At 27.1% G+C, this 14417-nt stretch overlaps 4 protein-coding genes across 6 annotated transcripts in view; 1 reads left to right on the plus strand and 3 right to left on the minus strand.

Annotated features, from left to right (window-relative positions):
• Positions 1 to 2801: 2801 nt before the first annotated feature.
• On the minus strand, positions 2802 to 5294 carry LOC122712900 (cytochrome c oxidase assembly protein COX15 homolog). 2 transcript variants are annotated; one of them, XM_043932905.1, is made up of 7 exons: positions 5107 to 5294; positions 4719 to 4738; positions 4537 to 4639; positions 4259 to 4385; positions 3858 to 3990; positions 3162 to 3786; positions 2802 to 3075 (listed from the first exon to the last, which is right to left on the minus strand). In XM_043932905.1, exons 1-7 carry the CDS (start codon positions 5140 to 5142, stop codon positions 2821 to 2823), a joined length of 1299 nt encoding a protein of 432 aa, XP_043788840.1. In that variant the 5' UTR covers positions 5143 to 5294; the 3' UTR covers positions 2802 to 2820. The 2 variants fall into 2 exon arrangements, with proteins under 2 accessions (XP_043788840.1, XP_043788839.1); XM_043932904.1 differs by having other exon boundaries at positions 4489 to 4639.
• On the plus strand, positions 5197 to 7712 carry LOC122712899 (xaa-Pro aminopeptidase ApepP-like). Its single transcript, XM_043932903.1, has 6 exons — positions 5197 to 5324; positions 5430 to 6576; positions 6653 to 6979; positions 7048 to 7178; positions 7265 to 7440; positions 7507 to 7712. Exons 2-6 carry the CDS (start codon positions 5462 to 5464, stop codon positions 7627 to 7629), a joined length of 1872 nt encoding a protein of 623 aa, XP_043788838.1. The 5' UTR covers positions 5197 to 5324; positions 5430 to 5461; the 3' UTR covers positions 7630 to 7712.
• LOC122712901 (PRADC1-like protein) lies at positions 7688 to 8812 on the minus strand. 2 transcript variants are annotated; one of them, XM_043932907.1, is made up of 3 exons: positions 8561 to 8812; positions 8345 to 8457; positions 7688 to 8263 (listed from the first exon to the last, which is right to left on the minus strand). In XM_043932907.1, the coding sequence occupies exons 1-3, from the start codon at positions 8643 to 8645 to the stop codon at positions 7817 to 7819; spliced, it is 645 nt and encodes a 214-aa protein (XP_043788842.1). In that variant the 5' UTR covers positions 8646 to 8812; the 3' UTR covers positions 7688 to 7816. The 2 variants fall into 2 exon arrangements, with proteins under 2 accessions (XP_043788842.1, XP_043788841.1); XM_043932906.1 differs by having other exon boundaries at positions 8345 to 8484; positions 8561 to 8807.
• A 4043-nt stretch (positions 8813 to 12855) lies between these two features.
• LOC122713062 (dendritic arbor reduction protein 1) overlaps positions 12856 to 14417 on the minus strand; it is a 33751-nt gene continuing 32189 nt past the window's right edge. Inside the window, exons 3-4 of the transcript XR_006346449.1 lie at positions 13341 to 13439; positions 12856 to 13283 (exon numbers count right to left, since the gene is read on the minus strand). The gene's annotated coding sequence lies outside the window, so the exon portion shown is untranslated. The remainder of the gene's footprint in view (positions 13284 to 13340; positions 13440 to 14417) is intronic.

Below are 14417 nucleotides of genomic sequence, written 5' to 3' on the forward strand. Positions count from 1 at the left end.
ATAGCAGGAATGTTGTTATACTTATTTGTTATTACCAACAAAGGTGCTGGTGCTGTAACACTTGGGAAACTAAGTATTACACGTAGAAAATTATTCTATGCTGCTTATTAAACAATGTTGCATAATTATATAATATAAAAATTAAATTGTACACTTAAAAAAGATTATAATAATAACAATAATGATAAGGAAATTATAAAAAAAATTATATAAATATGAATGAATATAAAAATACAATGGACAATAGTGAAAAAAGGAGCAAAGTATATACTAATTGTTGCAATGCATTTTTCTTTCATTTCTTACAAATTTCACATTTTCTGAACTTTTTATAATTAATAATTTTAATTTTTTTTTAAATCAAATCAATAGAAAAAATTATAACAGCTTTATTGCATAATATGTAGAATATATACACAAATCTTTGACATTTTCATTTTGATTAAATTTATTAAATTTTTTGTAAATGTATCGTGAACGTTTATAAGATATATATTTGGATTATTTCATAAAAGTACATGTTGGCCTATTAGTGGCCTAAAATTTACGATTCCTTCCTATAAGTACTAAGAAGATATAATATAAGATCTACTGCTGAATAATGCACAGAAGAAAAAATGTACGATTAATAATTAAATTACATGTGGTGCAGAATATAATTTTTACATAATTTTATCAGCACAATCACTTTCATATCTATGTTTCATATTTGTGCTTACAATAAAATGATCACAATAAAATCATTATTGCTAATTCAAGTTTAATAGCACTTAATTCTTACTTCTGCTCCACATGTTGCACAAAAAAAATGATCTAGAGTATAATTATATCAGATGACATATTATGCGTGTGAATTTATTGACTGTACTAACCCAGCAGTGATAAGTTTGTTTTTCATATGCATTGATTATAAAATTATAATATATAGTATTGCGTGTGCGTGTATGTATAATATATAATATGTATGTATACAGATACATATGTTGGTTCCACTATTCTCAATTTGAGTGTCAAAGCAAACATATTTAATCTTATAAGTAATTTATTTATAAATTGGATTATTGCATACAAGTGATAGAAATGACTGGAAGCAATCATTAAAAATATGAACATAAATGTATAAAATCCTGTTCATATTAAGAAAATGAAATCTTGCATTAACTATTACTTGCATTATTATATGCATTTTTTTGATACATTATAAACATCAGTGCAAATAAAGCAAGCACTTGTTTTAAGTCTGTAAATTTAAAAGTTCCATATATTCACTATATTATTCATTTATTTACATTTTCAATAATTGTGTTCAAGGATTAGCAAAAACAAAATCTCTTTGTTCAATAATCAATGTAATGATGCATTAAGAATATATAAATACTGAATAATGTTGTTTAAATCGACATTTTTTTAGTAAAACAATAACATTGTCTAAAATATTATTTTTTATGAGCTTTAGTCTAAACATACATAATCGATAATTGACGATCATATCAATTAAAATATTGATCAGTTAGTTCATGGCTGATTAAAGGCACAAAGTTCTATGCCTAATAATTGAAATAATTAAAAAATGAAATATTTTCCATTTGTTTTATCGATTATGTATAAATAGATTTGAGTTCATATTTGAGTTCATAAATATGAAAATGATAATATTGCATTTATAGAGAGATTTGTTACCAAGAATTAAGACATAAGATTCTCAATGGAACAATAAATTCTATCAGACTGATATTAGTTTTGCAATATAGAATTTGTGTTATTTACAATACATAGCAAGAGACTGCATTTTAAGTTCATTTTGATTGATATTCAAATAATACAAGAAGATTATTTTGTGTATAGTATTAATTAAACTATATTTTTCACGCATATTTCATATAAAGATTTTAATATAAATGTTGCGTTTTTTAAGTGATATAATTTGTATTTGTATGAATGATAATATACATTTTCCTTTTTTTAATACTCATGTCCGTATAATGTTGAATAAAAATGTGATGCGGCGCAATTGTCATATAATAAAATAAAAATATGACGAGTGTAAATAAAAAGTGTTACAATAATGAAAGTGCAATTTAGAACGCCTCTTAAATATTGCTACTGCTTAATATTAATAATGCTATGTTGGACCAATATAAGGCGTTTTAAACGAAAAACAAAGATTAAAGGACGACTGATTGGAGATGAGGTAGAACAACTGCCAATAAAAATAAAATTGAATTCATTGTATTGCTAATCAGAAATTATAAAATATGAAAAAAATTTTTGAAATGTTAATAAAAAATATTATTATAATTAAATAGCAATTATTCATTAAGCAGGGTTTACACATTTTTTAAATTAATTGAATAAATAATATTACTTATTAAAACTGGTTTTTGAAATTAGATGCTAGTACTAACATTATTAAATATTTATCATATGCAAAGCATTAAAATAAATAAATGATGTTAGTAATAAATTTTTTTATTTATACTTTAAAAATAATCCAGTCACGTTCGTAAAATATAATCTAAAAAATGTTAATATTTGTTTAATATTATTTTAAATTAAATATTTATTTGTTCTTTTTAAATATTAAATATGAAATTGAAAATAGATTTTCAATGATATAAAATTACTTAAAATTTGATATAATATTTGTATAATAAATATATTGCCTTAAAATGAATGTAAATGATTTTCCATGAATATTAATTATTATAATTTATGCGTTGTCAAATAAAATATAATATTGTGAAACTATTGTAGCACTTTTTTTTATGAATTTTTAAATAACAAAAAAATAAAATAAAATATACAGGATATTTTATAAATTTATTTTAATACATATTTTAAATATTTTAATTCATGACATAACCATATCATTGTACTCAAAACAATAAGACTGCCAGATTGATGAGATGCAGCTATTGATAAAGGTACATGATGCAACAACGTTGAAATACCTAATAGCACTTGTAAATAGCCAGAACAAAGAACTGCTATTGCAGCTTTTTTTGCATTACCCGGAAGTTTATATTTACGAGACGCAATTGCAATATAAGTTATTAATGATAAAGTTGTAATACCCTGTAAAAAACAAATTTAGTTTATAATATTATATTTTAGTTTGTAATATCATAATTTGATTCAATTTGTTTTTTCTTAAAATATACCAGAATTCGATGATCGAATTGTATTGTAGTTGGATTTTCGGTAAAATTTTTCCATATAGGTGATATCGCAAATATATCGTCTGGTATCCATTTATTTGCCATTTTTGGAAATGTATTATAAATAAGACCTGCATCCATTCCTGCAACGAAAGCTCCGGACAAAGCAGTAAAGAAGACTAGTCCTTTCGTTAAATGAACCAACATTCTAAATTTCTTCAGTTTTGATTTCAAATCACTAATATTAACATTTGAATTATTAAGAGTTAATTTTTGAGCAGGAACCAAGTAATTTAAAGCATTATATAAAAATCCTGTATATAATAGAAATGCTATTCCCAAATGCGCAGCCAAACGATATTGCGAGACGCGGGGTACGTCTGAGGGTTCCACGAAACGATCTTCTAAACCCGATTTAACCATATACCAACCCATAAGTCCTTGTAAACCAATTAATGAACCCAAAATGGTTATTCTGATTTTCATGCTTGGTTTAAGCATACCTTTTGCCCAAAAATAAGTAGCTGGAACTATGAAAACAGCACCTATCAAACGTCCCCACATTCTATGCAAATATTCCATCCACCAAATTCGTTTAAATTCTTCCAATGTCATATTTTGATTATTACTACAAAAAAAATTAATATGAAAAATGAATTTGATAAATAATATTATTATTTTATATTCTAAAACTCTTACATTTTATATTCAGGAAATTGTTTATAACGTTCAAATTCTGCATGCCATTGACTTTCAGTAATTGGCATTTTTTCTCCAAGTAATTTCCAAGTAACCATGGATAAACCAGATTCTGTAAGTCTTGTTACACCTCCTAAATTCATAGGTAAGATTCAATAATATAATAGTTCTTTTTTAATTTCTTTATTTATATTATATTTTATAATAGAAATTTATTATATATATATATATTTATAATATATTATAAACATGTTATAAGCATATGTATTAATTGTAATAATGAATATTCGTTTAAAGTACTTCTTAATTATTATGATAAATTTATTTTCCATAAGTCTTATCTACAACTGCTTTTATGATAGTACAAGCGCAATAATAAAAAAACCAATAAAAAACTGTACCTAAAATAACAGCTACAAAAATCATGCCACTACAACTTAATAACCATTTGCCCAAAACTTTATCTGATTTCTGACTTGATTTTGATGAAAATCCTTTTGCAATGATATTATATCCTTTAAATAAATCCTGAAATTAAATTATTACATAAAATTATTTAAAATTATATTATTATTTTGTACATTAAATATATAGCTATATATATTTATTATTGTACACTAATATATAATACTTTATGCAAAATGGAATTCCTTTTCACTAATGTAAGAGTTGTAATTACTGATTTTGGAGTATATGTATATAAATTTTTTTTAACTGGAAGAAACTTTATTATGCTGTTTCTCATTATTGTTGAAGTACAATATCTTGTTAAACTCAACATGCTAGAAAAAATTAAAATTAGTATTAAAATTTAGATAGTAAATAAAAAACAATGACTTGCATAAATAAATATATACTTACATTGTGATATTATATCTTTCCTTAAAATGATAATTCTCTTTTACAATTCTTTATTAATTAATATAAATAAGTGTATATATATTATTTTTACATTTTCGTATTTAACATTTTAATATATAATATATATTTAAATAAATATTGTTAGTTACAAAAATAAGAAAAAATTTATCAATTTTTAAGTGTTAGATAGCATATTGATAATTACGAAAAATTTTTGTAAAACGTAAATATCAATGAAGTTATTGTTATGATAATAATAACAATAAAAGTTCAAAAAATTCTGATATAGCGCTTTATTATAAATCGTAAGAATAACAACGGTTCTCAAGATAACTGTCAAAAAATTACGTTATAAATTATACGATTCAAATAGTATGTTCTTTCTAACCTTGTGTAAAATAATGGTTAGTACGTAAAACATCATACATTTTCAAATTTTATACATCAATTTATATTATTGAATTTATATTTAATATACTTTCAATAATTTTTCGTTGTATTCATAAAACGTTTGATAAGATTATTTTATTTCGATAAGATAATAGTGTTATAATTCAAATGTATGGTACAAATTGAGTAATATTCGTGTCACAAATACATATATTGGTAAATATATTAATTTTAAATTTTATTTTTAATTATTGTCATATTGATTTAAATATTACACGAATTTTTTTAATTTATATAAAATTAAATATTTTTTTGTTTTAGTATATTATATATTAATAAAAGAAAACATTAATATGGCCCAAAGAAGTGGTGTAATTAAATTAGCTAAATTACGAGAATTAATGAAAGCTGTTCAAATAGGTGGACTTAAAGAGAAAGGTATTCAGGCTTTAATTGTAAGTTCAGATGATGCTCATCAATCAGAATATTTAAGAGAGCATGATAAAAGAATTTGTTTCATAAGTGGTTTCACTGGTTCTTTTGGTACTGCAATTATTACACAAAACAAAGCTCTACTCTGGACTGATGGAAGATACTATATGCAAGCTTTAGCTGAATTTGATCCATCAGAAGAATGGACTTTAATGAAAGAAGGTTTATTGGACACTCCAACTAGAGCTGCTTGGTTGACTTGTAATTTACCTCCTAAATCTACTGTTGGTGCAGATTCTAATTTAATAAGTTACACAGAATGGGTAATTTTACATACTAGTTTAACTGCTGCTGGTCATTGCTTAATGCCTCTTGAAGAGAATCTTATTGATAAAGTTTGGGGTGATGAGCAACCTGCTCCTACAGCTAATATTATTGTACCTCAATCATTACAATTTTCTGGGTGTATAGCAGGGAAAAAAGTGAAATTATGTAGGGAAATAATGAACAAAAATAAAGTAAAAGCACTTGTAATCACAGCTCTAGATGAAATAGCATACATTTTAAATTTAAGAGGATCTGATATACCTTATAATCCTGTCTTCTTTGCATATATCATTCTTACATTAGATCATTTACATTTATTCGTTGATATAAGCAAACTTACAGAAGAAGCACAACAACAATTGATTATTGAAGAAGTAAATTTAATTTATCATCCATATGAAGATATACATAATTGTTTAAAGAAAATTGCAAATTTGTGCATAAATGATGATAAAATATGGCTAAGTAATAGTTCTAGTTATGCTTTACATGCTGATTGTGGAGAAGCAAAGAAACATATAAAAATTACTCCAATAAGCGTCATGAAGGCAGTAAAAAATAATACTGAAATAGCGGGAATGAAAGCGGCACATATACGAGATTCAGTTGCGCTTGTAAAATATTTTGCTTGGTTAGAAGATCAAATTAAAAATAAAAAGAATACTGTCACAGAAATATCTGGAGCAACTCAACTTGAAAAATTTAGACAGTAAGAAAATTTGTATATAATATTATAAAATTTAGATATAATAGAAATATTAATTATAATGTTCATTATTCAAAAGGGAACAAGAACATTTTATTGGGCTCAGCTTTCCTACAATATCTTCAGTTGGACCACATGCAGCAATAATTCATTACTTACCAACATTGAAAACAGATGTACCAATTACAGATAAAGAAATTTATCTTTGTGATTCTGGAGCACAATATCAAGATGGTACCACAGATGTTACAAGAACATTACATTTTGGCAATCCAACAAATTTTGAACGTGAATGTTTCACGAGAGTATTTAAGGGACAGTGTCGTCTTTCGTCGACGATCTTTCCTTTAATGATACAAGGAAATTATCTTGATACACTTGCTCGGGAAAATTTATGGAATGTTGGGTAAATGTATTTATTTTGCTTATAAAATGAAAAATACTATTTATTCATATTTAAATATATAATTACAGTCTCAATTATCTTCATGGTACAGGACATGGAATAGGTTCATATCTAAATGTTCATGAAGGACCAATCAGTATTTCTTGGAGACCATATCCTGATGATCCAGGTTTACAACCTGGCATGTTTCTTTCAAATGGTATAATGTAAAAAATTTTTTTTCATCATTATATACTAAATTTATATATATAATATATGTATTAATATAACTAATAAAATCATTAGAACCAGGATATTATGAAGATGAAAAATTTGGCATTAGATTGGAAAATATAGAATTGATAGTAAAGGCAAATACACATTATAATCATAAGAATCGTGGCTTTCTTACTTTTGAAACAGTTACATTGGTGCCTATTCAAACTAAACTACTTGACATTTCCTTATTAACGGATGTTGAGGTATAGATTCAATTTGTTCTTCTTATATTAATTGCTTTAAAATAATTGATTGTAATTTCTTTTCAGATTCAATATTTGAATAATTATCATGCAAAATGTTTGAATACTATAAAACCTCTATTGCAAGGAGCAGAAAATATTCAAACACTTGAATGGTTAGAAAGAGAAACACGACCTCTCACAAAATAATTGCTAATTCACAAAAATAAATTCCATAAAATTACATTTTTTATCATTTACAATTACAATGCACAATAAATTTTTTATGATTATTTTGATTTAACTAATCCCATTTTCTTTAGTAATTTCAAAATTTGTTATCTTTTTAAGTTATTTGCTTTATGATATAAAAATCAATGAAAAATTCTATGAATAATCACCAAAACAACCAAGGAGGTTGATGTAATTTATCTAAAGAAGTATAAGTTAAATTCACTGGGATATTGATTAAGGCAAATGGTTGATTTAAACGTTTTAGAGTCTGCCGGATCATTTTGCCGTTCTTACCGAGCAAAAATCCAGCAGGAATGTTTACAGTCTTTGATGACGGAATAGTATCATCGCGTATCATCTCTATGTAATAATAATCAGCCCATAAAGAATTACTTATTGATTCTTCCATAGAAGACGAATGATAATCTGCTATGATTACAGCTTTTGCTCCAGCTTCTTCTGCCATTATGCTTTTAGCAAAGAAACTACAATCTCCTCTCTCAACTAATGCAATTCTACCTTTCAATTCTTTTGCATTTCTTACTATTTGACAGCCATGAGGAGGATCAGTTGGAACTAAAGGAATTTTTTCTTCTAAAAAACTTGCATTCTAAAAATAAATAATAACTCAAATTAAAATTAAATTTTTATTTATAACTTTATATAAATTATATTATTTTCATATACGTACGAATGGCGCTCCAAAATCTTTCGCGGGTCTTAATTTATATGTATATTCTAATTCCGGTGGATATATAATTTCAAAAAATACATCTGAACCAATACTTGTATCAATATAAGAACCTATCGATTTATACGTAAAAGAATGTCCTAATAAATATTTAGTCACGAATAATTATTTAATAATAAGTTTATATATAACTATATGAAATTGCTAATTACTAACCTTCACCAATGCCACCAGATATTCCAATATTGAGGAATATAAGAATGAAGCAAGAACTAAGAAATCTTATTTCCTGTATTTGCATGATGCATTCACATTATTAATGACATAACAAACATTTTAAAAAACTTAACCTGTCTAACATAACCAACAAGCTGTTTTCATTCGTGGATGTGATAATACGCAATCTAATCCAATATATATATATATATATATATATATATATATATGAGTACGCAACTGATGTAATAAAAAACACGTTATTTAATTTCATTGGTTAAAATATAAAATATTTTTATAAATATTAAATACTTAATAATTTATATAAAAAATAAATATTTTTATTTCTTTTAAATTTATATCCTCTCTTGATAAGAATTATAATTATTTTATTTTTTTATTTTTATAATTAGTTATGATCATAACTATTCTTGGTAATTTACGATTTCATTTTTTATAAAAAATAAAAAAAATATAAATTAAACCACTGTAGAATAGAAATATAATATATGCATAAAAATATTTTGATCTTTTGTTTAATTAGTTATGCATCTTCAAAAAATATTCAAACTTATTGCACACTATCATTGTAAATAAAATAAATTCTTTGGTAATTAAAATTATTTTTTGGGAAAATTATTGAAATTTCTTAAATGTCACAAATTATATGAAAAAGATAACGAATAACATCAATTTATAAAACAAGAAGAGCAATTAATAGATGAAGACAAAGATAGAGTAAGAATTGAATATTAATGCCATCTTACGAATGTTATAGAAAATTTTTCAAAAGCATATTAATAAAATAAAATAAGAATTGATCATCAACGTCATCTATAAGTGCTGTTGAAGAAAAGTAATTCTGTAAAGAGATATTCCTTGCACTCAAGAGATGGCACTACAGATCAATTCTTATTCTAATCATTTTTTTTTCTTTCTTAATATGTTTCAATTATGACAATATGAAAATGATATTAATTTCGATAGTTTTATCTTATTTCTTTTTCATATTATTTATCATATTATATCTTTATTATCATATTATATCTTTTTCATATTATTTACTTTATCTCTATTTGCATCACAAATCATGTGATCAAGAAATAATTCTAAAATTTAAATAACTTTATCATTTTCTTTTCTATATTGATAAAAATCTTAAGAAAATTATTCTATTCAATTTTTATATATTGTAAATAAATAGAATTTATAGATAGCTAATTTTGTATTTATATTTCATATAAAATTTTATATATATATTTTTTTTCCGTAAAAATATATATTATGTATATTTTGTATATTTACTTAATATATTTTTATAATTTTTGGATTATACAATTTTTCAATTTTGACCAATTTCTTCACTTTGTATCAGCAGAATATAAAATGATAGAAGATTGCTCGAGAAATTTTTAGATGAATTTCGACAGTTTTTGAAATCATGTCAAATTCTTGGAATTTTTGAAATTCCTAAAATAAATTAGAACAAAATTTCAGCTAATTTTTCCACATTGTATCAGGAGAACATAAGTTGATAGGAAGTCATTCAAGAAATTTTTCCCGGTATTTCGACAGATCTTGGAAATGACGTCAAATTCCTAAAATTTTAGAATAGAATATATAGATCTGGAAAGGACGTCACATTCCTCAAAATTATCAAAACTCTTGGGCAAAATAATTTTTGGCCGAAAATTCGATTTTGTATTAGGAAAACATAAGTTGATAGAAGATCGTTCGATAAATTTTTCCCGGAATTTCGGCAGTTCTTGGAAATGACGTCACATTCCTGGAATTACCAAAACTCGTGGGCGAAATAATTTTTGCTCGAAAATTCGATTTTGTATTAGGAGAACATAAGTTGATAGGAGGTCGTTCGATAAATTTTTCCCGGAATTTCGGCAGTTCTTGGAAATGACGTCACATTCCTGGAATTACCAAAACTCGTGGGCGAAATAATTTTTGCCCGAAAATTCGATTTTGTATTAGGAGAACATAAGTTGATAGGAGGTCGTTCGATAAATTTTTCCTGGAATTTCGGCAGTTCTTGGAAATGACGTCAAATTCCTAGAATTTTAGAAATTCTTGGAAATGACGTCACATTCGTGGAATTATCAAAACTTTTGGGCGAAATAATTTTTGGTTGAAAATTCGATTTTGTATTAGGAGAACATAAGTTGATAGGAGGTCGTTCGATAAATTTTTCCTGGAATTTCGGCAGTTCTTGGAAATGACGTCAAATTCCTAGAATTTTAGAAATTCTTGGAAATAACGTCACATTCGTGGAATTATCAAAACTCTTGGGCGAAATAATTTTTGGTTGAAAATTCGATTTTGTATTAGGAGAACATAAGTTGATAGGAGGTCGTTCGATAAATTTTTCCCGGAATTTCGGTAGTTTTTGGGAATGACGTTATATTCCTAAAATTTTAGAAATTCTTGGAATAAATTAGACGAACGAAATTTCAGCTATTTTTTCGACTTTGTATCAGGTGAACATAAGTTGATGAGAGCTCGCTCGAAAAACTATTATTTACTATTTTTGGAAATTATATTAAATTTCTGAAATAAATTTGTAAAAATGAAATTTTGACTAATTTTTTAATTTTGTATTAGTAATTTTGTATTATTAAAAGCATTTGGTAAATTGTTCTTCAAAAATTTGAACGAAGTTTCTCCAATAATTTTTAACGAAATTTTGTTAAAAGAGAAAGAAAAAAGTTTGTCAAAAAAGAATTTTTATAAAATGTTAATAATTATAAAAAATACTTATCATTTGTATACTTAGCTGTTGCAGTTACTATTATTTTTAAATTTTGAATCATTTTTTTTAACAATTTCCTTCTAGTTTCTAAAAATATCTATTTTTTGCATATTTATCCCTTTTCTCAATTGAATAGAATATTTGATTGATTTTATGATTATATTAAAAGAATATAATATAAGAAGTATTTTTATATATATTTTATATAGTACTTATACATATTTAATACTGAGTTTTTTGAAAATTTTGTACTTTTCTTTACATTTAAATCTTGCATGCTTATCTCTTTATGTTATCATATTATCAAAAATATCAGTTTTTATTATTTTCTTAATTTTAATAAAGTTTGAAGTGTGATATACATATCTGTTTCATATTACTTTCTAGTAAATAACATAGCTGAACTTATTAATGTGACAGACAAGTAGTATAAGTCAATCATTAATCAGAAAAAGTAGTCAGATCAATTATTGGCCAAAATATTATATATATATTATCATATAAGATATACAATATATGACAAGATAAGGATATATATAAAATATACATATGTATACTATATATAAGAATTTAAAGTATATTAAGTGAAAACAACATATAGAAATATAAAAATGTATATAAAATATATATATAAAAATATAAAATATATATATTAATCAAATTATACATTCATACTGGACAAAAATACATGTAATATACATAATATTAAGATTTTTTCTGCTGTTCGAGTAATAGATTTTTATTTAGAAATATATTCATGAATAAAATTTCAGAATGTTTTTTATGCTTTATATAAAACATAAGTTTGATTTGTAATGAATAATTCTATACATGCACCTATTGTTATCGAAGGATTTAAAATACCTCCTAATATAATATTAATATATATTTACATATTGAAAGTAATTCTTAAATTCGCCGCTCTAAATTATAGAGGGCACATCAAAACCACTATTTGTACGATCGGTAATTCAGAACATGGAACACAAACTTATAAGAAAGGAAATCTATTTTGTACCTTATTTTTTATTTATTGGCAACTTTTTAATAGAATATATAAAATAGTTTTTTGAAAATGAACATGTTTCTTCAAATTTTGGAGTAAAATTATAAATATAATTCAATTTTCATAGAATCGAAGCAATTATTTCAACAGTCGATAAGATGTAAGTTTCAAAAGCAAAAGGAAACGAAAATTTGCGCATGCGCAATACTTCATTGCATTTCATGAATGGATGAACAGAGTGAATGAATAGACGTCAGCTGAATAGGGTTCGGTATACACACACACTTACTTACATACGTACGCGCCATAGAAACTGAAATTGTAAAAACTCGAACTGCAAAAATATAGAGGGTATAAAAAAATCACTTTCTAATCGTATATTTCATACAATTATTTTATTAAAAATTATACAATTATACATAAGATACATATTATAATTTATACATATTAAAATGTAATAAAAAAAGTACAAAATATATAATGGCGATTAAAATTTAATAAATGAACATAGTTTTATTCGTAAATATTTTGAAAATTTATATTTCTCCATGTTCTCGAAATTACAGATATCGTTTAAATCTGTACGTATCTTGAAATCGAAACATTTCGATTTTTTCCCAAGATGCACTTATGACGTAAATGGTAGAAAGTTGAGTAGTAATCGCTTCATTTTTTTGCTTTTTCATTGTGCAGTGGGCTTGGAGCAGCAAGTTACGCGCGTACGTTTCCCGCCTACGAATCGCAATTCCGTTCCAATAGGAGCATTGCGGAGTTATAAAATATTTGAACGAAACGTAAAGCGTTCACATTTGTATGTATCCGGCGCTATGCACTTTCCTCGACTATTTATTAGATTGTTGAAACGGATCATAACATCCGGTAAACGGGAAGATCGAGTCGATGACTGGTAGCCTTGATTATTCGCCAATACGCGGCTCAAATGCCTTCGGTATATCCTGCACAAATAAACGAAAATTAATCTCGATAAATCTTATCTCCGTTCCGTAACTTACCGATGATGCAAAGAGGATGCAGGTATTGTTTCATCGAGTCCGTTCCAAAATCGATCCACGGTACGGAGGAATCCCGTTGACGTTAATGCACTTACGAGCCTACAAAAGAGGGAAAGAAACGGGTGAGGTGACGAAAGCGTAATCATCCTTCTTCCATCGATCGATGCCCGTTCTAATCTCATTATCATCCTTCGCGTCCGCTTCACGGGATCATGGAAAAAGAAGAAGAGGAAGAAGAAGAGGAAGAAGAAAAAAAAGAATATCGAATCGTTGCAACGGCGCATAAAGTGACCGGCGCGGTAAAAATAACGAGCGGCGATCAACGTAATTCCTAAAATATCTACGAACGTACGAGCGAACTATTTTTGTATCGCCTTTGCAACCCTCTACGCGATGGTGGTGGTGGTGGTGGTGGTGATGGTGGTGGTGGAAAACGCGAGTATACCTCGCAACGTGCATACGATACCTACTACCCCTTAACTCGCCCCTCCGGGATTACGTCGGCGTCAGAGGCACCCCTTCCTCTTGCAGCGCGGGAGGGGAAGGGGAGGGTCGGCAGGACGCTCTTCCCGGACTCGAGCGGTCAAGGGCAGTGGCGTCGCGTGACGTCATACGGCGCTGCAGTGACGCAATCAGTCGCCAGGGGCAACCCGTCGGCTGACGGTCGCCAGGCAACCCCGTGTTGCCCCTCTGGCCCCGGCCTCTACCCCCTGTCGTGACCGCTCGTTCCATCGAGCTCTCTCTCCTCGCCAGCGCTCTGTCCTCTCCGCACGTGCCGTTCCTCAATGAACCCCCCTCGCTCTCTCTCTCTCGCCACCTTTTTGCCCTTCCCCACCACGTCGCATACGCTGCCTCCACCGCCACGATCTCTACCTTGGTTTTACGTTGACGTGACCCTAACCCCCAGCGAGGACTTCTCCGGATGCTGCTCCGTACGCGCCGCGACCCGATCCAAGGATTCTTTCCGCTTTATTCTCGTCTCGTTCTTTTCCACCATTTACTCTTACTCTTACTCCTTACAAATTTATATGTGTTTCTAGCTATACGTATATACATATATACACGTACGTATACGCC

This window comes from Apis laboriosa, unplaced genomic scaffold (assembly GCF_014066325.1).
Source record: "Apis laboriosa isolate Shangri-la unplaced genomic scaffold, ASM1406632v1 scaffold21_cov150, whole genome shotgun sequence".
Taxonomy (NCBI): Eukaryota; Metazoa; Arthropoda; class Insecta; order Hymenoptera; family Apidae; genus Apis; species Apis laboriosa.

What these genes read in the sequence shown, in the direction of transcription:
- LOC122712900 (XM_043932904.1), bottom strand. Translation starts at nt 5,142, where the DNA reads ATGATGTTTTACGTACTAACCATTATTTTACACAAG. An exon ending in GAAAGATATAATATCACAAT is followed by an intron (nt 4,640 to 4,718) that starts GTAAGTATATAT and finishes AATTTTTTCTAG; the next exon opens with CATGTTGAGTTTAACAAGAT. An exon ending in CAATTTCCTGAATATAAAAT is followed by an intron (nt 3,787 to 3,857) that starts GTAAGAGTTTTA and finishes TTTTTTTTGTAG; the next exon opens with TAATAATCAAAATATGACAT.
- LOC122712899 (XM_043932903.1), top strand. Translation starts at nt 5,462, where the DNA reads ATGGCCCAAAGAAGTGGTGTAATTAAATTAGCTAAATTACGAGAATTA. An exon ending in TGGCATGTTTCTTTCAAATG is followed by an intron (nt 7,179 to 7,264) that starts GTATAATGTAAA and finishes TAAAATCATTAG; the next exon opens with AACCAGGATATTATGAAGAT. An exon ending in CCTTATTAACGGATGTTGAG is followed by an intron (nt 7,441 to 7,506) that starts GTATAGATTCAA and finishes ATTTCTTTTCAG; the next exon opens with ATTCAATATTTGAATAATTA.
- LOC122712901 (XM_043932906.1), bottom strand. Translation starts at nt 8,645, where the DNA reads ATGCAAATACAGGAAATAAGATTTCTTAGTTCTTGCTTCATTCTTATA. An exon ending in ATCTGGTGGCATTGGTGAAG is followed by an intron (nt 8,485 to 8,560) that starts GTTAGTAATTAG and finishes AATATTTATTAG; the next exon opens with GACATTCTTTTACGTATAAA. An exon ending in AAGATTTTGGAGCGCCATTC is followed by an intron (nt 8,264 to 8,344) that starts GTACGTATATGA and finishes ATTTATTTTTAG; the next exon opens with AATGCAAGTTTTTTAGAAGA.